The following is a 15,294-nucleotide window of genomic DNA, read 5'->3' on the forward strand; positions in this document are numbered from 1 at the left end:
TATTCTTTTACATTTTGAAATGTTACTTTGTCAATAAATCCAATTAAACGTACTAACCCCTCCCCCAATCTCGTTTGCTTATGAAGTTTACGCATGATGAATCTGCATTTTGGCGGTTTTTGATTTTTCGCAGGTGTTTACCCGTATTTTGAATAAGGCATTTCATTGTGAATTTGAGTTGTGTTTTAGGAGTGAAGGAAATGTCCTTAAAATGAACGGATGTCCTGGCAGAAAATTACCATTAGGCCTATAACTTTTTAGGTTTCTATGGATTTTTTTCTATGGATCACTCTTATTAAATCTTAACAAACTGTGATTAATTGGAAGGATTTAGGACATTTTGACTTTTTATGAAACAGTTGCAGTGACAGTAATTTCTTAACTAAAAACATGCAGTGTTATTATTAACTGCGTATTGTGTATCATTAAAGCTGAAGATTCTAAACAGAGATTGTGACTATGAAAGGTTGCAAGTTTCATATATAGCTAATGAATAAAAAATATAAAACGGATATGCATAGCTCTAGGTGTACCCCGAAACTCAGCTCACTCATTTTGCAGAATTAGCAGCGGCTTGGCACAGAACACCATCTTGATGTTGAATTATTTAATTTTTTTTTATGCTTTATTAAAAACAAATTACATGTACAGAATTACATTATTAAAATACCAAGACATAATATACTTCAGAATACAATCAGTGTTACAAAAAGAACCCATCTTGATGTGGTGCTAAACCTGAATGCTAAACAGTGCAAAAAAAAAAGTTAATATCATGTCACCATCTATATAACATTCTCTGGAGTTTTGGTAGGGAAATAAAAAAAAAAATAAAAAAAAAAAATTGGTGCATTTTAATTTTTATTCCAGTTTATTCCACAACCCACATTCATAGGTTATCATAACTGTTTGTTATTTTATTTTAGCTAATTAAATGTTTTTTAATACGTTTGTTTTCATTTACAACACTAAATCAAATTGGTTTATTTTATTTCAATCAAATAACGCCACACACATACATGAAAATTAATAGCAATGACCATTATTTCTAAAGAAATATAAAGTAAACGTGGGAATGCATAAATATTTCTCCAAATGTCACAAATAAATGGCAGTAGGCGTGATTGAATATGTGACTCTGGATCACAAAACCACTCATAACTGATAGATTGTATGTTTGTAAAGGGTTAGAGTTGGTTTGCCCAACTCACCCTCATGTCCTTCCAATCCGCTTTTTATATTCCTTTCTTCCAATTGAAAACTAAAATGAAACATTTAGCAGGATGGTCATGGTTCTCTTGTCCATACAATGAATAAATGACAAAAATACGTACTGTAAAAAGTTACTGAACAAAAATCCTTCTATGTACTTTACAGGTTTTTCAGCATCTATTGCATTTAAAAGTGCAGTAAACAATCACAGTATGTTTAGCTCATTCTAACCTGCGGCGGTGTCATGTCCTGTGGCTATTTGGGGTTAGTAACCATGGTAACAATTCCCATGGTGTCTTTGAGAGTGTCACCTGGAAGATCAATCCATTCGCTTGCTTTTTCCTCATAAGATGGAGGAAGGTAACCTAACTCAGGGGTGAATTTTCATCTCCACATGTGCTGACCCTCTCTTGACCTGCATAGATCAGGCTTGGAGCCATCAGTGTGTTTGCCAGCAGGGTAGTTTCAGCCAGGCTCAACAGAATCTTTATTGTTTGTTTTGATATTGAATAGGCTCATAAAGGCTATATTGATGAAAGTTTATTCTGTTCTGTGCAGAGTCGGCCCCGCCCACCCCTCAGACCACAGACCCACCCCCTCCCACGTGGCAGCCGCTGACCAATCACGGAGAGGCGGGCAAGTACTGCTGCTTATGTGGTGCCTGGTTCAACAACCCACTGATGGCACAGCAACACTATGAAGGCAAGAAGCACAAGAGAAACGCGGCACGGGCGCGACTGCTGGAGCAGCTGGCTGGCAGTCTAGATGCCAATGAAAGTACAGGTCAGTCTTCAATTCAGTGTTCAAGTTCAATTTTAACAACTAAGATCTAAATCTTGTTTCTTCTTGAGTGAATAACTAAACTAAAACAGGCTAAAGAGCTACAAGGATGCAATTCAGAGTCCACGCATTTTGCAGCACACGTTTCTTACGTGCATCCAGCAATCTTACAGGTTACATAAGCCCCTTTCACACAGAGAGTTGATCCCAGAAAATTGACATAGAATTGCTAGAGTGCCTTCTATGTGATGGCCTCATTTATCAATCTAACGAGAGCAGATCAGAGCACAGAAATCATCTTATGATAGGGTTCATGAAACATTTGTATGCTGCCAATCAGTTCATAAATGTGGCGCTGAAAACAATCGTCATTTGAATATCACGCCCCTAAAAATTCACGGTTTAGAAGCCTTGCCCCCTAAAGTTTATGACATGGAGAAACGTAACCCGGCCAAGATGAAGTAATCTCATGAAAGAGAAATTGATTTTACTCCAAAACACCTGTTAACCTCGTAATTGCAAATAATTACATTAATTTATATGTATATTAAATACCGGTACATAAAATTAAACATTTACAAACATTTTTGAAACAATATAGCGCTATTTAATTCCCCCTCACTCCATAGCAAATCCCTTAAATTTAATGATATTCAGAAGAGTAATTCGTTAAATTTTTATATAGCGCTTTTCTGGGTACTCAAAGCTCTTTACATGGAAGGGGGGAATCTCCTCAACCACCACCAATGTGCAGCATCCACCTGGATGATGCGACGGCAGCCATATTGCACCTGAACGCCCACCACACACTTGCTGATTGGTGGAGAGGGGACTGAGTGATGAAGCCAATCAGTATATGGGGATGATTAGGAGGCCATGATGGACAGAGGCCAATGGGCAAATTTGGCTAGGATGACGGGGTTACACCCCTACTCTTTATCGAAGGACATCCTGTGATATTTTTAATGACCACAGAGAGTCAGGACCTCGGTTTAACGTCTCATCCGAAGGATAGTGCTTGTTATAGTACAGTGTCCCCATCACTTCACTGGGGCGTTAGGGCCCACACAGACCACAGGGTGAGCGCCCCCTGCTGGCCTCACTAATACCTCTACCAGCTGCTACCTAGTTTTCCCATTTGGTCTCCCATCCAGGTAATGACCAGGCTCAACCCTGCTTAGCTTCAGTGGGAAACCAATTTTGGGCTACAGGGTGATATGGCTGCTGGAGTACAAGAATGAAAAATAAGCAGGTATAAAAATAATTATTAAAATATAAAATACAAATGAGATAAGTTAAGTCATAGTGGCATTCATTACATACAAAACGTCAAGGCAAAATGAATTGATTTTCATTGTTCATTGACTGTACGTTTGTTTCATAAATGAGGCCACTTGTACATAGCTGGGATCAGTCCTGAAATGCACCTTTTGTGAACAAAAGGTAGGACCAATGTCGTAAGGGGTGTGTCGTAGCTGAAGCTGAGATTGTTCGCCAGCTTAGTGTAACGTTACATGATGCGCTAGTTTATGAATGAATCAGAGAAAAAAAATGCACAAGCATGGTTTCTCAAGAGTGAAATCGCAGATCATAACCAAACTTAAGAGGCTACGGAGACATTTCACGATCCTGATGTTGCATGTCAGTACATCCCCTTCCTCTGCTTCCCACAGTTGAATCCTGTCAGTGACTATGTGCTCTTCAAATGCATATTTCACATTGATGTAATCACTAGACATGTTAGTCATGCAGTGTGTGATACAGGTATCTTGACAGATCCCATAAGTCAGTTCAAATAAACTGTGAGTCAAATCGCAGTGGTTGCTCAGGGTTTTCAACAAGGTCGAATCGAGTATCGCCTTCGGATACATCTTGAGAACTAGATCCGTAAGCCTCGAGAGTTACTTTCCCCAAGGCAAATTAGCAAAAGGCATGTCACTTGTCTCTAGGAACTAAGACTCAAAGTCCTTTGATTCTGATTTGCCTGCTACTGAAATGAACAAGTCAGTCTTATTCAGGCTTCTTTTGTTCAGTTGTTAAAGACGTACATATTCAGTGACATTCCTACTGCATAACCATGGAAATGAAAGAAAACTGACATTTTGAACACTTATACAATGTGTCAAATTAGCATTTTATTTAGAACAAACCTATTTTAGTTCACTTAAAAACACAACAAGTGACCTTAAAGAGATCCACCAAAAAGGAAAACCCTTACATGTTCCTTACATTTACATAATTTCTGTGGCATACAAAAGAAGATATTTTGTTCATTTTTGTCCATAAAATGATGTCATGAAAACACTTATTGGCTGATCAAGATTATTGGCCTCTCAACTTATATACACACACAATGTTGTTTGGACCCCATTGACCTTCAGAATGTCTTCTTTTATGTAACATAAACATGAATGAGTAAATATTGAACATTTTTAATTTTGGGTAAACTGTTCCATTAAAAGCTTCCTTAAAGTACAAAAAGATGGGGATTTAGCTATATTGCCTCGATCCATAAAATCACAATAAAAGTCTCATAAATATGCATGGTCCACATCACTCATGCACTATATTCCAAGTCTCTGTCCAAAATCACTCCCTATTCCCTTAAATAGGGTGCTATGAGGGGACAGCCTTACCGGGGCACTCAGTGTCCGAATTCACTCACTTGTTTTCATTCACTTCTTCAAGTGGACTATATTAGTGGATTGAAGGTGCTGTATGTAAGATTATTGACTGTTCTAAAGCATAAAAATACCATATAGTTTGTTTGTAGATAATTAGGAACTATGCTAAGTTCACATACTTGTTTCTCAGAAAAACAATGATCTACTTTGATATGTTCGTTCCGTGTCGGAATGTCTGTTTTTGTTTTTGTCTGTGCGATACCACACTTTGCCAGTTTACCCAATAGTATTACAACACCACAGGTTGCCAGCCGGTGGAAAAAACTGCGTATTGCTGCCATGGAAGCCAGTGAACAAACTGGGTCATAGATCACAGATTCTACCTGACCTAAAAAGCATCGACATCTCTCTAAAAATCTCTATGAACGTAAGCAAATTAAAACACTGATAAATCAACTCCTCAACGTACAGTGTGTAAGTCTCCTCGACCTTCCATTGTTAATTGTGATCGTTCCTGTTGCATGTCCTCAAACTGGCAACCCGTGTGAGGGTCAAGTCTGAGGAGGAGGGGGCGGGGCAAGAAATATTTAGAATTTGGACTGCAGTACCCATTTCAACCACTATCTGTCATTCTTACATTCAGTACATTTAATGTAGTTAATAGTGAATGCAGTTATAGGGGGTGATTTCTAAAGTTACTGTTCACTTTTTATCTTCACTGTAACACTGTATGTTTTTCAATCTTACCATATAATAATCATGGTATGCAAGAAAATCATATGGACTAGTTTCATGGGGCTTTGGACTATTCCTTTAAGGGAAACAGTTTAAACATCATATGCAGAAAAAAAATACCTGTTGCCAACAATGCTGAAGGTATTAAGAAGACGGAGATGAACGATGTGTGAGGGTAGAAGACTGTCCTAATGTTCACTTAAATACCAGCAAACAGATCAGTCCAAGGATAATCAGAGCTTCAGGCTCATGAGATGTTAGTCACAGTGAAGAGTATTGTCCAAAAAGAACATGTGGATACCCGCCAAGACTCAGCAGGTAATTGAGATTCTGCATTACCAGAGATAGAAACACACAAATCACAATGCAGAGGCAAGCCAAGCCAAGAAGTCATGCTTTATTTTTAACCGCTGTTCACAATACTGCCTGCAAAGTCCATCATAAAGTAAAAGGTCTTGGGCTGTTGTGCTGCACATAGTGTTGAGAAGCACAGTTTCCCTTTCAATACAAATCCTGTGGAAGCTGTAGTTGTTAATGGTTTTTGTCAACCCTGGAGGCAACAAAAACAAAAATGCTACATTGACACTTGCATTCTGCATAATAGATTATCATTTTCCCCAGCCATGCCCCAGCAGGACGCCCTTGTCAGAAGCTTTTCACTGTGAATGTCACGTCTATTGAAATATCAGCAGAAATGTCGTTGATTACAAAAGCCTCTCATCAAGCTGTTCCTCACTCTAAAACATCACATCTTTGTATAGATGTTGTTAGTTAAAGGTCACGTATGTTAAAATACATTCTCTTAACCCAGTTTATTGTTCAATGACTACTATTAGTATGCCATTCTTGGGTTTATCTCCCCCAAAAGTGTAAACACTGAGCCCCCCGGGCTCCAAACCTGCGCCTGTCCTGCACAGTTTAGCTCTAACTTGCCTCACCACCTGCCTGGAAGTTGTATGCCTAGTAAGACCGAAGCTGGTTCAGGTGTGTTCAATTGGGGTTGGAGCTTATCTCACAACAGTGGCCCTCCTGAAGCAGGATTGGACACCGCTGATCTAAACATTAAGTGCAGTCCGTTCAGATCTGTCAATATCTTTCCAGTTCAACCTATAGTGAGAGTTTGGGGCATGGCTACTGTAGAAGGTGGAGCCAGAGGCTGTTTAGTCAGTGAGGAACCATGGCTGACACGCTAAAGACATTCAGCTTCAGCTAACAGAAGTGCAAGCCAAAATTCACTGCCTTCAAAGATTAAACAGGTCATGAACACGTCAAAGCGAACAAGGCATTGAGATGCATTGAGATATTCCAGTTTATATTTTTTAGAGCCTCAAACAGTTGTGGCATGTCATGTCAAAAAATGCACCTGGCACAGATACGTTGGATGGGTTTATTATAAGTGAGACGCTTGCGTTGTTGAGTGTTTTGCCGAGTTCACACTGCACGATCATCGTCGTCGGATCACTGTTCTTTTCACACTGCATGACTATATGGGGTAGTATTCAGCAACAGGAGGTTTCACATTGCATGACTTTACAATAGGAAGAATCGGTGACAACTCTGTCTGGTCTGCAAACTACGTTTCACTTCCAAACACACACGAGAAGTGATAAGGAAATAATGGAAGATCACGCATATGTGAGACCGGAGTTCTCGTGCGAGACTGGAATTGTTATTAAAAATTATAGCCTGCAAGAAGCTTGCAATCCAAATTGTCTGTGTGCTGATTTGCAGCGAAAAGGAGAAAAAGGAAAAAAAAGATTACGGAGGAGGAAATGGTTGGGGTGACACGGGGAGTTCTGCATTGTGTGTTCTGCAAAGAAAGTTGGAGGTATATAAAAATTTTGCAATGTGCTGCTGTTGCGAATGGTCAAGCAAATATTTGTGCTTTGTTTCTGTTTGTAAATATATCTATTAAAATACTTATATTCTGGTCAATAACTTCTCTCCGAACTTCCCGCTGCCCTATATCTTGCTCTCTCATTGGCTGTAGGTCATCACAATGTAATTTTCAGTCAGAACACATTTCACACAGCAGGATTTTTAATTGCGTCGGCGATTGTCTCAGATCACATCTTTCATAATTCACACATAACATAATTCATAATTTCATAATACGTAATTTTCACTCATGTGAACGAGCACCGATTCGCACCGAAACATGAAATATTTTGTGTTCATATTGTCTGCAATGAAATACAAGTCAAAGTAAATTTAGAAATCACTTCTTTTTTTTTTTTTGCGTTTTCCATACTGTCCCAACTTTTTCTGATTTGGGGTTGTAAATGTAGGACCAGGCTATAAATAGAGTGCACAAAATGGTAGAAAGTAATGTTTACATGTTAGATAAAAAAATAAAATTAACTTAGTGTCTTATCACTTGATATGTAAAAGGAAAAGTTCACCCAAAATTCTATAATTTTTACGTAATGTCATTCCAAACTTGTATGCTGTTATTATTTCTAGGTAATCAGAAGGGAGAAATCTTTTTTTTTTCTTTTTTCATACAACAGTTCATATTAACAATGGCCAAGGGGAAAATCTAAAAAAAAAGAACCATACAAAACATTGCCATAAAAGTAGTCCATAAGACTTGGTTCTGTCATGCTGTTTATTTTATTTTTTGGTCCTTTTGGAGCTTAGCAAGTTAAGTGTCAATGAACTGTTGGTGTATGGAAAAGATTCCACTAGAAAATATACAGCATCAGGGTGAGTAATTAAGGACAGACTAGATTTGGGGATAAACGTGCAGCATTAAGATGAGTAAATAAGGACAGACTTGCTTTGGGGCCCAATTGGGGATAGGTTTTGCAAGACAATGTATTTAATACTGCCCTGCCTCATAGCCACAGTCCTGAGCGTCTCAATCTCCTCAGCTCTGGTTTGGTCGTCCCTCAGGGAGCTGTCAAGACTTCTTTCATCCTGTCCTCTCTCATTCATCATCCTCATTAGCAGCCTTCACACGAACACTGGGTACATGCAACATACAGACGAACACACATCCCCATAAAAGGAAAATACTTAGAAAATAGGAGGAATGCAACAGAATGGCTTTCGCGGACATGTAGCTATTCATTATCCGTCGAGCTTCTCATCAGGTACAGGAAGCCATTGGTTGGGCTCATCTGAGAGGTGACTGCTAGCGGATCCCAGCCCAGACTCTTGGCTATTTTCGTGGAGAACACTTCAGTGTAATTGCCTTCCAACTGAGGCTAAATTGTGTTGCTGAGAAAATTGGTGCGCAGCACAGCCCTCTCCTGCTGCAAACAGGTTTTCATTTCCCCCTAAACAAAAAAAAACAGGGAGAGTGACAAGCTTTAGGATGTAAATACCAGCTTGGCACTGAAGAGCCTCCTGCAATTTCGTGAAGGGAGATATTGAAAGTGCAGCGATTTGCCCTGCTTAAAATTGCAAGAGCAGTTTATGTGCTTCACAGAATCTGTAAAAAGCCAAGATCAAGCCAGCATCTCTTTCCTGTTCCTTCATACCCACCTTGTCAGGCAGGGTTAAAATTGACATTCATACTGGATTATTATTATTGTCACAGTATAAGAGAACTTCTGTGCTTGAAAGTAATGGAATTATAGAATTTAGTGCAGTTTTTCATTATCATGACCCAATGGATATGGTTTGTATATGAAAGTGTTTAATGAACATATAGAGAAATGAATCCTCCATAAAATGTGTGTAATTGTCGGAGGAAGCAAATCATTCAAGAAACATTTCTTATCAATGTTGAAAACAGTTGTGCTGCTTAATATTTTTTGTGGAAACCGTTATACGTTTTTTTATTATTTATGATTTATTCAAAATATAAATAGTTTGAAACATAAAGAAAATATCTGTACATGGGCTTAAAAACAGAAAAAAATATCAATCGGTTCACTCCGAGCAGAATCGATATTATAGCGTTTCCGTTTTTGTGTTCCTCAATAAACATTACTGTTCCGAAAACGGTTTGATTTGAGAAAAATACCGGTTAATAACGTTATTTTAATTTAGCCTATACTTTAAACAAATATGTATAAATAGACTTATTTTCACTCAATAATAATATAACGCATGGTAATTAAACTTGAATATTTATTTCATAACATTTTTAAAACCACAACAGAAATACATGCATTAATTACAAAGCATAAACAGCGGACCTGTTTTAATGGAGCGTAAGACAATCGAAAGTGGCCCTCTTATGCCTAATTCTTTTCAGAAGAGTGATAACATTCTTTGTACATAACTTTTTTTCAATACGACTTGTTTTAAAAATTGCATGAATAATGAATAAATAAACTGGATAACCATTGCTCTTTTAATGCACCATCAACTGCTAATTTCAAAACAAACACTGCGCAACACGTCCTTGCATCACATAATCAAATTCAGTCAGCTAATAAAGCTTGATCATTTAATGCAATATAGCATACCATTTAATACGAAGCATCAACCGTCTATATAGAAAACATTGACCTGTCCTGTATTGGCAATCTGAAAGACTATAGGAAAAATGTTTGATAGATGCTAGTAGCCTACTTGGATAGGCTTAAACAAAATCCATAATCTAGCCTAAATCAGTCTATTTGAGCTTAAAGTCCGTACTGCTTATTTAAACGTTCGAAAAGAATGTCCTCCAATACCTGCACATTCATTGTAGACCTCAGCGGGGAAAGAAATGTACTTGAGGCATGAAAATGCGCGCTCTACACTGACTTGCGTTACCGGTAGATTCATAGATGACTGGTGCGCGGGCATTTCACTCACGCTTGATACGTCAACGTCACATGCCGTACTACTCAATTCATGATTGGTCACTGCCAAATTAAAATATTAAAGAGAACGATAAACGATAACGTTATTAACCGGTTAATGGTCATTTCAAATTAACGTTTCTGTTCAGAACGATTCAAATTGATTTTGATTTCGTTTTCGTTTCTGTTCCTCTTAAAATTTCGTTCATTTTCGGTTTTCGTTTTCGTTCCTTGAACCGGTTCAGAGCCCTGATCTGTACTGTCACTTTTGATCAATGTACTATATCCTTGCAGAAAAAAAACAAGTATTAATTTCCCAGAACTAAACCAGGCTGGGAGATCAGCAACTTCTACAATATAAGCTGTTATTTCCAGCAGGGAATAATTTTAGGATTCAACACATTTCAGCTTAATGATAATACTTTTGCATCTTCAGATCATATTTGCGTATTTTCTGACCTACTTTTCAAAGTGTTCTTATTTTTAATAAAAGAGTCACACTTTTGGCTCAGTTCTAATTTAATATTCTAATCCAGGGTAAAATAGCACCAGTAATAATCTGTCTGTCTGATTGGGCACGATTAATAATTTAGTGCAATTTTACGAGTGCCTCATCTATTTGGTAGCAATTTCCTAGGCAAGAGAAGAGAAACTGATTGATGGCCTATTGTCGGAAATAAGTGTGACCTCTTTCCCACAAGCCAGGAGTTTAATCTCCTCCTAGTAAACATTCATCTCATACCCTGTGCCACATCTCTCTCACTCTCTCTCTCGCTCTTTCTGTCTGTCTTTCGCTGTGGTTCTTTTGGCAACTCAGTCGTTTTAATTAACTGGGATTAGAAATCACCACAGAGTCTTCCAAGGCTTGTTTATGAGTACCACACTAAGAGGTCATCAGGGGTCCTATGAAATAAAATCCCATCACACAGAGCTTTTTAACAGAAACAAACATTCTGTAAAGCTACTTATGATGTCTGAAGGCCAAGTTTTACATTTTTAATCTTTAAAAGAAGCTGGTCCTTGTGTAGTCTTCAGCTACTCATATAATAGCCAGTTTTACATCTTTAATTTTCAGTTAAATGTCAATTCTTAATTAATAGACAGTGAAGTAGTAAGAGTTTAGCAGGGGGAAATAAACTGTTCTCAGACTAAAGCAGCCTGTAAAATGTGTTTTATAATGTCAGATACATTTTTATTGCAATATTTCTCAGTCATATCATGCATCCTGTTCATATTAATAGCTTGCTATGAATAGTCTTTTAGATTCATTACACATACTTGCTATCACCATATGTTTGGTGTACTGACACCGCAAGCTGTCTGTGAACATGCATCACATCACTCTCAACTCACAGAAAGCATCCAGAAAGCTTCATTAGAATGTGTGTATGTGTGTTCTTGTATAAATGGTTTATGAGGACACAAATGTCGGAGTAAACTGTAGAAATGTAAAAATGCAAACAAGTTTTGTGTGATGGGTAGGTTTAGGGGTAGTTTTAAGGTTAGGGTATAGAATATACAGTTTGTACAGTATAAAAATCATTGTCCAGGGCTTCACATTAACTTTTTTGCTCACCAGCCACTGTGGCTAGTGGTCTTCCAACTGTTACTAGCCACAATTTGGACATCGATTTCATGGGGGAAAACCATATAGATATTTTTAATGACGCAAGGACCCATTATATTGTTTTAAATAGTCAATATACTTGGCTTTGGATGTGAGCAATATGGATAATTTGTGCAATCCCACATCAAAATTCAAGTCTTGTAACACTTGGAAAAAAAATAAACGAGTGAGTAAAGGGACGTGGGTTTGTGTGTCAACTCGCTGTCGGAGAAATCATGGGAGCGAGAAAGCGCAGCTGATATCATGTATCTATTCTGTGGAAAATGAGCATTGGAAGCATTTTTCAGTATCGGCATTGAAAAATCTATATTTTTGACAAAACTACATTGTACCTAGTTTATTATTTCAGATGCTTTTTTAACTCTTTCCCCGTCAGCGTTTAAAAAAAAAAATTGCCAGCCACCACCAGGGTTTTTGATCATTTTCAAAATGTTATGGCCCATAGAATATGTTGCTGTATGAATATCTGAGCATGCAATATATCAAAAGAAAGAGCAGGCCCTCTGCTTAAATAAAAAAAAAAATTAAAAAAAATTATTCTTGCTTCATGCATTCCTTTTTATCAACACTTGAATATGGGTTTCATAAAAAAGTTACATTTTGAACAAAAAGCTTAGAAAATCATGTTCAATTCATGTACGATTGAAAAATGTATATTATATAAATTTCAACCCACTATAAGTGGCTATAGGAGTGACTGCGTTACATGCCACCGCTGAAATCCATCCGCATTTGAGGGGTTGGTGGTGTTAATGTAAAGCCCTGATTACGTCTATGGAAAGTCCCCATAAAACATGAACAAAACGTGTGTGTGTGTGTGTGTGTGTGTGTGTGTGTGTGTGTGTGTGTGTGTGTGTGTGTGTGTGTGTGTGTGTGTGTGTGTGTGTGTGTGTGTGTGTGTGTGTGTGTGTGTGTGTGTGTGTGTGTGTGTGTGTGTGTGTGTGTGTGTGTGTGTGTGTGTGTGTGTGTGTGTGTGTGTGTGTGTGTGTGTGTGTGTGTGTTGACAATGTAAACATGCAGAAAGTTTTCTTTGATGGGTAGGTTTAGTACCCCTGAATTAGTGAAAGGGGACAGAATATGCAGTTTGTACAGTATAAAAACCCTTACGTCTTTGAAGAGTCAAGTCAAGTCAACTTTATTTATATAGCACTTTTAACAATGTAGATTGTTTCAAAGCAGCTTTACAGTGTTAAACAGGAAAATAATGCAGCATAATTGTATTCAGCTGTATAGCCATTCTGGAAAAAACGCTGATGTCATAAGTTAATTTCAATTATCATACAGTGTGGGCTTTAGATCAATAATTCGATCAGTAATTTAGTTTAAATGGTTAATTTAGTTTATTAATTAGATTTATTTAGATGTTTAGTTGAAAAATTTAGTGTCCCCAACTGAGCACGCCAAGCCAGAGGCAACAGAGTCCCCACAAAGATAGTGAACCAGACACATGTGTGTGTGTGTGTGTGTTTCAGTGACCATGAAGAAGTTCCAAGATAAATTTTAAACGAAAGCACTAAAACACTGCTTGAAGTCATAATGCTTTGTCCTTTAGCTATGGGTGAAAATTTTATATGCTGACAAAACACTGGCAATAAAAAAATGTGAATAAAGTCTAGATGCCCTTGATAAAGCCACTTTAAATGACATAATTCATAAAAGATTAAAGCAGGTATTGAAGCTTGGAAAGCACTCAGCATTTCTCTCTGAATTTGTTCAGTTTCCTCTCATTTCCTCAGACCTGGTAAGACCAAAGAGTAAGGACAACTATTAATTCGACTAGTCTTCTTTTTTAATGACCCTTCAGCTAATTCCTGTTTCAGACACTGGTGGAAGCAAATCGTTGTTTTGTGAATTTGCAGAGTAGCGAATAAAGCAGTAAGCCATGAGAGGCTGAGCATTACAGTGTTTTTACCATGTTTAAGAGGTGTTCGAGCCTCGATGTAACACAATTTTTAATGTCTTATTACTTTTATAAAACAGTGCTTTTATGACAATGTGAATCAGTCTACTATAATGCTGACCTGTTAATATGGTTGCCAAAATGTCTCACTCGAAGTAGTTTACAGTTTCCAAGCAACGTAGCAACTTTCCACAGTTCTAAACAGTAAAATTTACAGTCACAAGTATGCATTTAGCTTTGAAGTATGCCGCTCATCCAGAACAGAATTGAGAGTTTTAACTATGCATAAAATGCATTAAAAAATCAGGAAGCTTGACCGATTAGCATACTAATTACATATATATTCTTACACATGTACGTAATCACCTTACCTAAACTGAGAACAGGTTCTATTTTTAGAGCTTGTGGTGTAATAGTGTGACAGCAATATAATGTAAAGTGTGTGAAAAGCCTATTTTTGAACAGATCGAGGAACAGACAACTCTGTCAACAAAAATAACTATGCAGATGTCTGAGAGAAATATTGCCCAGAAAGAGCACACATGGTCTCTCCACATGTAATGAACGAGCCTCTATGCTTTTCTGTTCTACGACCCTCCCATTCTTCACATCCGTCTATTTTTGGCCTGACGTTGTTCGTTATTTGTGGTACCACCTGCAAAGCCTTTAATTAGCTCACATCTGCTTCACTCCCTCCCGACTGATGCGCTTGGTGCCCCTCCACTCTAAAAGACCATCTTGAAGCATAACCCCCCAAATCAAAAGGCCATCAAGACAAAAGCAAGCTAAAATCACTAACACTTCTGATTCCATAAAGACTGCAGAATGAGATGACATATTAGGAGCGGGCGCATTTTCATCTGACACACGGAGAATGGAGTCTTCAAACAAAACCGTCATCAGTTCGAGAGAAGCAAAACAACAGGGATTAAATATAGATTTCTGTGCTCTTTGTCAGCCAAGGCAATCTCGAAAACAAAAAGCAATCAATAATGCTCAAAAGAGAATGAGAAATGGGACAAAACATTTTTAAGAGTGTTTCAGCAGGGACATGTTTCCGTTCTGCTTTCAAGTTGGAATCTGTTTTTTGTTTTTTTGCTTTGTGTTGCAGTCCTGCGTCGGAGTTACTCATGCAGCGTTTGCAAAGTGGTCCTGAACTCCATCGAGCAGTATCACGCACATCTCCAGGGCTCTAAACACCAAAACAAGTGAGTGTGAATTTTCTGTCCTAAATGCACTGTTAGACATTTATAAGAGATTTTACAGTAACTTACTGGCAACACTGTTGCCAGTAAGTTACTGTATTTGAGATTTACAGTACAATAACCGCATTTCAGTTTACAGTAACTACATGTTACTGTAATTTTGTAATACAGTACCGTTACTGTAAACCTTGGTTAACAGTGCATTAATCCTAATCCTATTCAATAATTAACACTTACTGAATTACATTAATTCTTACATTAATCTATCCTACAGAAGTAATCCAAACAGACACAATTATTATGAAATATAAAATTCTTTATTTAAAACATTTTAAGTGCTTTAATTTAAACATGTAAATGTGTGGAAAAAGTTCACTTTAAAACATCCTCGAATCAAATCTTATTTTCAGAAAATCATGTATAAAAGTAATCAGAGTGCATTCAATATCACTTATTTTACATTTTATTG

The 15,294-nt window shown here is 37.6% G+C and overlaps 1 protein-coding gene across 1 annotated transcript in view; it reads left to right on the top strand.

Moving 5' to 3' along the window:
* Window positions 1-15,294, top strand: part of LOC307142079 (zinc finger matrin-type protein 4) — a gene marked incomplete at its 5' end in the record, with an annotated part of 217,736 nt that overhangs the window by 137,068 nt on the left and 65,374 nt on the right. Inside the window, 2 exon segments of the mRNA XM_079842605.1 lie at window positions 1,771-1,995; window positions 14,732-14,828. Of these exon segments, the coding sequence (XP_079698731.1) occupies window positions 1,771-1,995; window positions 14,732-14,828 (322 nt within the window).

This window comes from Gobio gobio (genome assembly GCF_949357685.1).
Source record: "Gobio gobio genome assembly, chromosome: 18".
In the NCBI taxonomy this organism is placed as follows: domain Eukaryota; kingdom Metazoa; phylum Chordata; class Actinopteri; order Cypriniformes; family Gobionidae; genus Gobio; species Gobio gobio.